An 11,620-nucleotide genomic window follows, 5' to 3' on the forward strand; every position below is an offset into this window, starting at 1 on the left:
AGAATAAACGCTCACTATTCAGATGCTGTGTGAATTCGTCCAACACGTCAAAAAGAATAAAAAAAAAAAAAAAAAGCATGCTGCAATAAAATAAAATAACAGAAAATATCGGGGCAAGATGTTCAAAATTTTAACATAAACGTATATATATTAAGAAAAGCTCTTCTAATAATAATTCTATACGTTACAACTATAAACGTTTTGAGTTATATCTTACTTTAAAAAATTTAAACTTAAATATGATAAGGGTCTAAACATATCCCAATTTAATAACATGCTAAACAATAATGATTTTCAAAGAAATCAGACTGGAAAAAATATTTGTACTCACGTTAAGGAATCGCTCTCTCTTCTGTCCATGTAGCCAAAAGCTAAAGAGAAGCAATAAGAGCAGCTTTCTGCTGTTAAACTGCAGCTTCCTCCATCCGCCTGCCTCCCTCAAAGCCCCGGTAGCTGTCTGAAAATATTGCATTTTATATCAGCAAATCGCGATTAATATTGCATATCTTGCATTTAAAAATTCGCTTTTTATAAATGCAGTGGAAAGTGAAGCCCACCAAAAATATACATATATGGAAGTGAATAGAAATATTTGGAGGAAGGTAGAGGTCACACAGTGGTTCTGATTTTAAAGATAAAATATATTATTTCCTTTAATTTTCTCTCTCTGCCTCTCTCTCCCTCCCTCTCTCTCTCTCTCTCTCCGCTTTTATGTTGCTGTTGAGTTATTCTGACTCTGCTGTAAAACTTCATTAAATGTTGATTGTCAGGCCTGTTTGAACACAGAAAAAGGCGGTAACTTTATCTTACTTAAGAATTCCAGACACACAAATCAATGTTTCATTTAACAGCCTATTCTGTTGTAATTAAGCCCATTATAGGTGCAAACATTAAAGAGAACATACCACTGCCCTACTTTAATCACTGATAAGTATAGTTATTAGATCAATTAAACATTTAAAAATTAAAACTTCCTTAAATTTACTCAAACACTTTCTGTAAAGATATTATTGTTATTATTATGATAATAATAACAATATATTATTATCATTATCATTATTATAATAATTATTTTTATTGTGTGGCGATTGTTGTTACTATAAAATACAAATTTATACATTTACTACATTCATTTTTAATTTTGTACAAAGTGTATACAATTGTATAAAATAAATAATAATAATAATAATAATAATAATAATGATAAACATATATTATTTAAAAGGAGGTAAAAAAATCAATTTCCGTTTTAAAATGTGAAAATGGCCTGCATTATTTTTCATTTGACAATTTTGATTTGATTTCATTTCGCTAAGGTTTGCCTCCCAAATTAGGCAAATATACTAAACCACAAATAACAAAAAACATAAAAGACATCCAAGCATTATTTCGATTGATAAACGTTTTATCTCGATTATAAAATTGCATGAAAAAAAACAACAATTAAAAGAACTAAATTAAAATCATAACAACACTGACATCGAAAATGAAGTAACGTCTCAGTTTATATCGAGTTGTGGCCATGATAATACGTTAAAACATTCAACCAATATTCACTTCTGGAAGCTGTAATAATTGTGGGCCCAAACACAGCAGAAAGCATCGTTTTCTTTCTTCAGTTTATTAGAAGATTGCTGGAACACACCTCCCTGTTGGATTTGGCTTACAGGATGAATAGTACCAATGAAAGAAGAAGAGGACAACAGAGGAGAAGTTGTGAGAGAGGGAGGGAGACAGTGGGACATTTTTTCATGATGCACATGTCGCCGCAGTTTTTGTAAACATACTTGTGCACAAAGTAAAATATTACTTACACAACGTTTTCCGTAACAATTAACACGACAAACAACGTGGTGATCTTAATGTGAAAACAGGCATTTAACAGTGACTTACACCATCCACAAAATAAGGTCTATCAGTGATTCTTTTTCCAATGCATAGAGTGTTTGCACTGCAAACTGAAACACATGAAAGATTTTTTTTTCACCGTGATATCTCCTTGATGAAGCAGACAAGGCTCTCGTGCTCTCTGGGTCTGTTTGAAACTTCTCCTCGTGATGCCAAATGGTGTCGATAGACCCGATCATTTATTTCCAGGAGCTCACCTCTGATAGTGACAAAGTGATGTCTGTATATACAAAACCATTGAACCGATCTATAAACCTAAAGGGTCCTTTGTGCAAATTCAAAATAAATATATCTCTAGATGTGACAGCCTATAGAGGCTCCATTACTGCCCGGCAATTCGGGTTTCATGCAGGCCTAAACATTTTTTTAGCCATAAAAGTTTGCAACTAAATTTGAATTTATAGCAGCCTCCAAATAAGAATAAATGAACACATGAATAAATGAACAGATTCATGAATTATTCTATACCAACAACGACAAAAAATCAAACCAAAAACACAGTTCAACAATCAATGAGGTAATTCGTAAATGGCTATACTTCAAATAATAGGCCTATTAGGAGAAAATAGCTCGCTATAGTATCAAGCAAATTACTTCTTTCCACATGTTTTTAAAAGGCAATGTCGCTAAACTTTCCCCTCGTAACAACTGAGCGAAACTTGTGTAATCTGTTATTTGCATACTTCACATTCACCGATAACGTGAAAATAAACAAGATATATGAAGCCTCAGAAATGGGATCTAAAGCCCATTGTGCACCAACGTGTAAAATCGCTGGAGACAAAAGACTGAAAATGGTGTCTTAGTGTCCCTTGGTCCCCAAATTCAGTCACACAACTTTTTTTTTTTCTTTTTGCCCATCAGTGAGCAGCGGAAAATTTCAACCTTTTCTGCTTCTGTCTTTGGTTACAAAACCACACTCGCACCACATTTTTTTTCAGGTCCAACTTTTCAGCTATAGCTGCTATTTTTTCGGACGACGGTCGAGGCTGGACGGCGAAGTACGCCTCCAAAGACCTCTTTTCCGGGGCCGCTATCGAGGTCCTCTTCCGTTTCTTTTCTCCTCCGTTGAAAATGTCAGGTTTGCTCATTTTCTCCCTCTGGGCCCCCTCGGCCTCCTCCAGCCAGGCCTGGAGGATAGGTTTGAGCGCAATCATGTTGTTGTGGGACAGAGTTAACGACTCGAATCGACAAATTGTACTTTGGCTCAGTGATCCCACGCCGGGGATTTTGAGATTAGCCAGTGCGCCGCCCACGTCCGCCTGGGTCACCCCCAGCTTGATCCTCCGCTGCTTGAAGCGCTCCGCGAAAGCCTCCAGCTCCCTTGGGTCTGTGTCCGAGTCATTGATGGAGGGCAGTCCGGTGTTCGTTAGTCCTGGGCCGCCTTGACCCCCACCGTGGTGGCCCTGTAAGAGCCCGTGGTGGGTGATAGGCGAGTTCATGCTCATAGCCTGGTGGGAGAGGTGGCTCAAGCCGTGCATGTGGGAGTGCGGATGGGCGGAGGAGGTGGAGATGAGCCCTCCGCCACCACCTCCGCCGCCTCCGCCACCTCCTCCGCCGGACCCGTCGTGCGCACCGGACATCAGGGAGAGGGACGGCGACGTGATGTGGTCCATGATGTCCTGCGCCTCCAGGTTCTGGTGGTGGTGGTGGTGATGGTGGTGGTGGTGGTGGGCCAGTGGCACGGTGGATGTGGACGAGCATGGCACCGTGCTCATCGTGTGGTAGGTGGCGTCGGGCTTGAACGGGTGCGTCTTGCCTTGGGACACGGCGATATCCACGGCCGCCAGAGCCTCAGCGCGGGCCAGCAGGGTCTCATCCAGGCTGGCAAATATGTTACTCTGCAGCTGCAAGGGCGAGAATTAAAGAGAGGATGAAGCGGTGCGGGATGAGAAGGAAAAGGGGACAGGAGAAGAAAAGAAGACATCAGGGGAAAAAAGAAAAACATAAATAAATGCATATGTCAGTCGGGACTTTTGGCGACACATAACACAGCCCAAGTATTCCTTCCGAAGCGGCAAGTCATAAAAATTAATATAAAAACAGTAAAGCCGGGCTTTTCTTGAGCATGCCTTCAAAAAGAAGACTCTTCCAGTGATTGCCGTAGAATACATGAAAAAAACATTAAGTGCGCGTCTTGCATGAATGTGCCTTGGAGCACCTCTTGTTATTACGCACAGACAGCGTTCAGCGTTACATGCAAGCTAGGCACGAAGAAAAGGAGAAAGTTGAAGTTTTGGGGTATAATTTACCTGTGGAGTTTGTAGACAGGCTCTCCTTATAGCTTCCGAGCTGGAATGCAAAGTGGTGTACTTGTGCTCGTTTAGAGAGGGATGCATGGCGAAGTGCGGCTGTTTGCTGTTCATGGACATCATCTTGGCGAGCTTCTCCAATTAAAGTGCACGGGAAGAAGGGGGGAAAACTGCTACCAGAGCAGGGAGATAGTCATAGACACAGTGATCCTCTGCTATCCGGTAATGATGCGCTGTAGTTCGCTGTGTAGTGCGCCGAGTGCAGCCTTGAGCCGGAGATCACAGAGATGCCTGCAGTCTCTCACACGCACTTATCTGTCTACTGTTTCCCACTGCTGGGGATGAGAGAGGCTCTTACACCTGAGCGCCTCAGATCTCGTCAAGCCCGTGCTCGGCTGCTCTCGCGAGACATAAACTGCCAGAACAGTGAACAGGCTGACAGATAAAAACTGCTCACAGGGCAGGCTGGAACATCTGGAGAGGAGACGGCTGCGTTTTTAAGGGTTCACTCCTCCATCCAGACACCGGACCGCGCCGGTCCCAGTGCCCGCAGGCCTGGTTCTGGTTCTGGACTCGGAGGCCGGGAATCATTGACTTAACGCTGTTTATGTGAGCAGGCACACACTTTAGACTGCTCTTTATCTTTATCTATCTTTATCTGATTTCAGGAAGTTGTTGTGGGCAAAGTATCAACATATGAATTATGAGTTCTAATTGCCGAAACACAGTCTACAACAATCCACAGAATGAAAGCAGTATTATGGTAGTAAAATATTACATTTCTATATTTATTTTTTGTCCCGTCTGCCCCTCAGTTTAACCCTTACCAGTAATGAGAGCGCCGTCTTATCATTAAAGCCCATCATCGCCAGATGAGCACTAAACAAATTGATTTAATACACCAGCGTAACCTTGTACACAGTCTTTACCTAAATTAATTAATCCCAATGAATTAACACTTCATTTATTCAAACCACAACGGTTACCCAATTAAAATTTCATGCAGCGATTAGAGGTATGTGAAATATACATGATATCGTTAAATTTGCATAATAAATAAGGCGCTTTGTGCTACAATGGAAGGACTGTGCGTGTGAGGTCTCTAATGTGTGTCGTTAGAGGCTCCAACATGCTTTCAGCGGCATGAACAGGCGAGGCGCGCGGCTTTCAATGGCAGCAAATTAATAATTGTTACCATTTAATGTAATGCAAATAATCAGAAGCACAAAAGAGAGGAATATGACTATGTCCGCTAAATATTAATCTAGAATTGTACTAGAAAAACACCAGATAATCCTGCCAGTATTATCTGGTGGATTTTCCAGTGTTTTTCTCGTCACCTTTGCGAGCCAAAACCTCCCAGACTGAGTTTAGGTGATCTGCATCATGTGACCAAAGCTCTGCAAAAATAAGACGATACAGGGAAAAAACACACAAAAGAAAAAGTTCCATACATGGTTTCTCCTTACCAATTTATTTCCTAACACACTTACATTTTTTCAATACTTCTTTCAAAATATCAGTTTTTCATGATAGCCTGTTCATCTGTTCAGTAACAAATGTAATCATGAAAAGATTACCGTGACGATCATGTTGACTGAGTAAATTGATGAAAGAAAAAATGACACATACAAGAAGGCTTAAAGTGTGTTTGAAAAATGCCTCAGCTCCATAACTGATGCTCTACAGTATAACAAGAACAGCTCATAAATGTGTTTTTTTTGCCTTAAAGGCACTTTGCTGCCACAGAGATACACGTTGACTACACAAACTATCTGACCAACCTCATGTTTCATATTTTGTCTTAATTCATAAAATGTAACAAGAGACAAAATTACTTTAACTTACACCAGAGCATCACCTTCACATATTTATTATTATTTATAAGTTTCCAGCCTGACAAACATTAGAGTGCGGTGAGAACACAAAGGTTGTTGTTTTTTAAACCTTCACATCAGCTTTGAAAGTTTTGTGGGACTGCTCGTGTTAAAGGGACTGTGAGATTTCCTCTTTGTCGGCTGGCTGATGGTCAGTCCATGTCTGTCTCTGGTTGTGTTCACAGGTTTAGCGGTGCAGCTGGGGGAGGAGGACGAGGAGGAAGGGTTCACATGATCAGGGTCTTGGCCTGCTGGACTGAGAGAGCCAGAGGGACCGGCCTTGTTCTCTTCCAGGGAATCAAACAGCAAATCAAAAGACAGTTCGTCACTCTGAGAGGGTCCTCGCTGCCTCTCAACCACGTGGGCCCCGCTCTCAGTCTGTGAAGCCATTGTTGGAGAACTTTCCTCTGCAGAGCCTTTAGGAGCCTCTTTGTCATTCAAGGTGCCCCCCATGGGGACATGTGGTGGTCGGGTCTCCTGGTCTCCCTGTAGAACAGGTTTGGTACCACGGCTGGACAAGGTCTCTGGACAGGTTGGTGTTTCTGGGACCAGAGTGTTGTCCAGGTCTGTGGGAGGTGAGGAGGCCAGGGACAGCTGAGACCCCCGGCTACTGGAGCTCTCTCCATCCAGCATCATGGAGTCCAACTCAGAGATCTTGTCGAGGTAAGCTGCATCCATGGAGGCCTCGCTGGACATCTGGAGACCAGCAGGCTGGTCACCTACAAGACTAGTGGGCGTGGCTCCTTTAACTGGGCTCTCATCACTTGGACCGGGGCACGACTCCTCAGTAGACTTAGATCTCTGCCAGCCACCCCAGAAAGCAGACTTTGGGGGTTCCTCTTCAGTATTTGTAGGCAAGCCTTTTGCGAATTTGTCAAGGCTGCTGAGTTGGTTCTCCGTGGTGCTGCTACTCTTGCCAGGACTAGGGAACTCTTCAAAGTCAAGCCTCCTCAGATAAGACGCAGGTTTAAACGCGACTCTCTTTTCCCGGACGCCAGGGCTCCTCAGAGTCAGGGAGCGGAAGGCGGAGGACGGCGTGGTGGGCAGGAAGTCAGAGGAAGTGCTCTCCATGTCGTCACTTTTCTGGTTTCTGGATTCTTTCTGATCTGCAGATGGTCCAAATATTAAACTGTGATTTCGTGAAAACACCGGACCGTCTGCCACTGGGTTGCTGCAGATCGACTCTCTCTCATTGTCACTCAAGCTTCTCATCATCATGTTGATTTTCTGTTGCTGTGTGAGAACTTCTGAGTCAGCTTTATGATTCTTGCATGCTTCCGGCCCTGCAGGATGTCTCTTCTCAGACTTAATGACCCGAGACTCCAGGTCCTCGATGTACTGGTCGCTGCGGTCCAGAGCCTTCTTCAGCTGGTCCACATCTCGCTCATACTGCTGGATCTTTGCCTCCAGTGCTGCCACTGTGTAACGACCAAACCTGGGGACAGATCATGCTGCGTCTTAAAACTGTTCAAGGAATATCATAGAAAAGCCAAATAACATTTAGCTGAGTGAGACAATGTTTATTTGAAATGTGCTGTTAAAGCAAATGTTCCTTATGCAAAATAGCTTGTTTGAAAAGTATGAAAATCATTAAAAAAATGTTATTTTCTAACTCTAGCTCCCTTTCTAACTTAAGAAGTAACAATAAAAGCATTTATATGTTTTTAAGACAAGAAAAAAAATAAAAACTTACTTCTGAGGAGATCTGCTTGCAACCTCTGCCTTCAGTCTCATATTCTCTTGGACGAGGTCCACATTTTGAGATCTTAATGCTTTATTAGCCTGAGGATGGTAAAGTTACACAGTCTGTCACAAATTATTCCACAATGGTATCAACAAGGCTGAGGAAAAGATGCATGTCCAAAAGAAAAGTCATCATTTCGCATTGATAGGAGAACACACAGCTACGTTTTAACATTATAGAAAGTTTGTATAGCTAGAGGTATGCACAGAATCACAATGCCAACCTTTTCAAAAAGATGGCTGAGGTCAAAAATCATATTTTGAGGCAAAGAAGCAAAAAGGCACTAAATGGGATTATTAGTTGTGGAACATTCACTTCCATTAGCCATGTTTACAGCTCAGCAGGAAAATTGTTTTTCACAGAATAAAAACCTGAATATTTGTTTTGTCCAAGTAAAAAAATGTATAGTAGTAGATTATTCTCCTTTGACAATCAATATATTGATATCAATATAATGGACTGACAGTTCTATGTAACATACCTCTTTTAGTTTATCCATGTCCTGCTTTATTTTATCACAGACATCAGTGGCAGCTTGCAGCTTGTTGGCCCACTCGTTCAGGACGTAGGGGTCGACTGTTCTGTCGTCTGTCTCCACTACATTAATGCTGCAGGGATCCAGAGCAGTCTTCAGCTGGGACTCCAGACTTTCATTTTTTGTTTTCAGCTCCTCATTTTCTCTGATGAGCCCTTCAATTTCCTCCTGTCAGAGAGAAACAGTGTGAAAATTAAAACAGCATTCAACAATAAATTTAACATTGTTTTGACTTTTTGGAAAGCTGAAAGCTGGACACGTTGTTGTAACCTGAAAAATTGCTTTTAAAAAATCCACTTTTACTGGTGATAAACTCCTTTAAAAGTCTGTTCAAGAGCATCAACCTACTTGCTTTGTCTGTGAAAAACATGAGACGATGAACCATTACCTCATACTCTCGTAGAAGCAGCTCTCCTCTGGTTTTTCTGAGACATTTCCTCATGGAAGGACTATCATTGTGATCACTCTCATTTGTGCCTCCTATAACAGAAAAACATGAGTGTAGTAACAGATAAACAGACTTGATAGCAGAGCACATATAATAATAATAATAATAATAATAATAATGCATTAGTTGCTATAGGTGCTTCCCAAAAACATAACTGTAAAAAGAGTTGCTGTTTTTTTTAAACGGAGTGTGATGTCTGAGACTATCAAACCCACCTGCAGAGAATTGTGGTAGTATTTATGAAATATTAAAGCCCTTTCCTTGTAGCCTTAACTTAAGTAATTCACATTATTTCACATTTTGGGAAATATGCTTGTTGGCTGTGTAACCAAGAGCTGGGTATAATATCATCTTAATCTCCCTTCAGCATAGAAAATGTCCTAGGACATGCTTAGCCTACCTTAGCACGGAAACATGTAGCCTGGGCAGATAATAACAACAGCCAGCTTGAGTCCAAAGTGAAAACGTGCCTTGCAGCACCAGCAGCTCCATGTTGCATTTTGATTGACAGCAAGATACCAAAACATCAATGCAAGAGTCACCTGGGTTTAGTTCAGATAGTAAAGAGAGCTGTGCAGACACTGGGCCTGGCTGATCACAATACAAGTTGTATTAATGCACTGGGATCAAAAAGGTACTTTATATGTATTATTCATTTAAAAAAATCAATTTATCATTAAATAAACCAACATACAGTACTGTGCAAAAGTCTTAGGCAGGTGTTAAAAAAATGCAAGAGCTGGTGCTGGTTTGAAGGCAAAGGTAACACCAAATATTGATTAATTGAGATTTATTTCTGAGACTTTTGCTCAGTAATGTAATTCATGCTACACAGAAGCGGTTACTGCAGTAATACTAATCTGGCTGCCTTTCTGACACATTATTTTTGCCAGAAATATTCTAGTGGATCATGCAAAGTCTGAAGGGCATAGATTTCTGTGATCAAGAATTTCATGAATATTATTCAAAAATATTCATAAAAAACCTGCATGCAGTGACAAAAACTCAATGAAGTTTAGTCTAGTGTTCTAGTAATCTAACATCACTGCTATTGATTGCTATTTAGTCTCTTCCATTTTGAATGACATATTTTTTAATGTCCCAAACGTTTTGCATAACAAAAAGTATCCCTGACACCACATGCATTTCCAAACAACAATTTGGCAAAAACATTTAGTGCTGCCAGTCTGCGCTGTTAATGTTTCTATGGTTTATAGCTGATTTAATGAGAACTAGCTTAGCATGAATAAATCATAAATCAAAAAAATAAGTTTACCACACTTGCAGTCCACTATTTCTATAATATGGAACACTGTCAAATGGGTTACTAGCGAACCGTTAATTTCATTCATAATCCGTGTGTACGTAATCATCAACATCATGTATTGATTGAGCTATTAGTAGAACAAACATTTCGTCACACTGTTAAAATAATTGCCTTAGTCATTTTTTGTCAAAATTGTTTTGTTTTTTTGCCTAAATCATCTCCTCATAGCCACCTATGGTAAAATCTCCTCCATCCTCAGTTGATCAGATCATGATTTTACCCCTTTAAGATCATAACCTATGTCAAGTGTGTGACTTAAGCGGATTTATTATGCCCAAGTCAAAATAAAATGTGATTTTTTTGAACATGCCTTTGTAACTTAAGCAGGATATGGTAACACTTTATTTTGAAGGTGTCTACATAAAAGTGACATGAGTGTGTCATGAACATTAATGACTCTTTGAAGTAACATTAATGCTCATGATACTTGTCATGTCATGTTTCTGACAGGCTTGTGTGACTCTTATGTATACTCCTTCAAAATAAAGTGTTACCATATCTTGCTTAAGTCACAAAGGCATGTTCAAAAAATGGCCTAAGTCATTTATTTCTCTCAAGTTACATAATTAAACACAGTGTTATTACTATGCCAATAGCCATCCTTTGTTACATCCTTTTTGAGTGAAATGATCAATAAATGCTTCTAAAAAGTTTATTGTGTTTCCTGCAAAACTTGAAAAAATGACTTAGGCGGTTATCTTAACAGTGTGAGATGTATTGATTGAGCTATTAGTAGAACAAACATTTCAACTGCAACTTTAACAACATGATGTCACGATGACTGTGTGAGATGCTGCAGGCTCATGCATCCTCACATTACCTTCCTCTCATGTTTGTTGCCGGTGTTTGTTGTTTGTTTGTCCGGAGCTACTCACCGATGATTTCTCTGCAGGGACTCTCTGCTGTGATGGGGACTCTGCAGCTGGGACACTGGCTCGCTTTCTTTAACCACATTTCCATGCAGGATGAGCAGAACACGTGGTGGTTGGCACAGATGACCGGCTGCCTGACCTGCAGACACAAACACGAGCAGATTAGTAGTCAACTTTGGCTTTAAGGAACATTAACACCATGAAAAGAAAAGCTTGAGTTGGTTAGGGTAGTTAATGCCAGCAGCATGGACGTTAGTTAAGGTTACCAAGGCAGCAGTTTACCAGGAGTAAATATCAATATCAATATCTTTGTTTAACGGCTGACGGGAGTTTGAATAAACGGAACAACAGTTACCTTCCCGAGACATATCTGGCACGAAATCGGCAAAGTGAGAGAAAGGGTGGATGTCTGGAAGTTGAGAGCCATGCTTTCTGCAGAAGAACACACACACACACACAACACTTCTTCTTCTTCTTCTTCTTCTTCTTCTTCTTCGTGTTGTTTTATGGCGCACACACAACTCTTCTCCCGGAGATACAAACTTCCCACCAGCACCCGCTGCCCCGCGCGCCGAGTCTCTCACTCTACGGAGAGCCAAGAGGGCCAAAAGGCTGAACCTTCGCAAACGCTTAAACCGTAGCTAACAGAAACCTTAT

At 40.9% G+C, this 11,620-nt stretch overlaps 2 protein-coding genes across 2 annotated transcripts; both read right to left on the reverse strand.

Moving 5' to 3' along the window:
• Positions 1–1,936: 1,936 nt before the first annotated feature.
• On the reverse strand, positions 1,937–4,468 carry pou4f1 (POU class 4 homeobox 1). The gene is made up of 2 exons (XM_059352035.1): positions 4,161–4,468; positions 1,937–3,755 (listed from the first exon to the last, which is right to left on the reverse strand). Exons 1-2 carry the CDS (start codon positions 4,281–4,283, stop codon positions 2,769–2,771), a joined length of 1,110 nt encoding a protein of 369 aa, XP_059208018.1. The 5' UTR covers positions 4,284–4,468; the 3' UTR covers positions 1,937–2,768.
• Positions 4,469–5,599: 1,131 nt separating this feature from the next.
• Positions 5,600–11,446, reverse strand: obi1 (ORC ubiquitin ligase 1). The gene is made up of 6 exons (XM_059352023.1): positions 11,319–11,446; positions 10,967–11,102; positions 8,705–8,796; positions 8,263–8,484; positions 7,731–7,819; positions 5,600–7,472 (listed from the first exon to the last, which is right to left on the reverse strand). Exons 1-6 carry the CDS (start codon positions 11,388–11,390, stop codon positions 6,110–6,112), a joined length of 1,974 nt encoding a protein of 657 aa, XP_059208006.1. The 5' UTR covers positions 11,391–11,446; the 3' UTR covers positions 5,600–6,109.
• Positions 11,447–11,620: the final 174 nt, after the last annotated feature.

This window comes from Centropristis striata, chromosome 2 (genome assembly GCF_030273125.1).
Source record: "Centropristis striata isolate RG_2023a ecotype Rhode Island chromosome 2, C.striata_1.0, whole genome shotgun sequence".
Lineage (NCBI taxonomy): Eukaryota > Metazoa > Chordata > Actinopteri > Perciformes > Serranidae > Centropristis > Centropristis striata.

Excerpts from the sequence above, each read along its gene's own strand:
- obi1 (XM_059352023.1), bottom strand. The coding sequence starts at position 11,390 with ATGGCTCTCAACTTCCAGACATCCACCCTTTCTCTCACTTTGCCGATT. Across the intron at positions 11,103-11,318 it reads GCCAGATATGTCTCGGGAAG|GTCAGGCAGCCGGTCATCTG; the intron begins GTAACTGTTGTT and ends TTGTGTCTGCAG. Across the intron at positions 8,797-10,966 it reads TCCCTGCAGAGAAATCATCG|GAGGCACAAATGAGAGTGAT; the intron begins GTGAGTAGCTCC and ends TTTCTGTTATAG.
- pou4f1 (XM_059352035.1), bottom strand. The coding sequence starts at position 4,283 with ATGATGTCCATGAACAGCAAACAGCCGCACTTCGCCATGCATCCCTCT. Across the intron at positions 3,756-4,160 it reads CCTGTCTACAAACTCCACAG|CTGCAGAGTAACATATTTGC; the intron begins GTAAATTATACC and ends TCGCCCTTGCAG.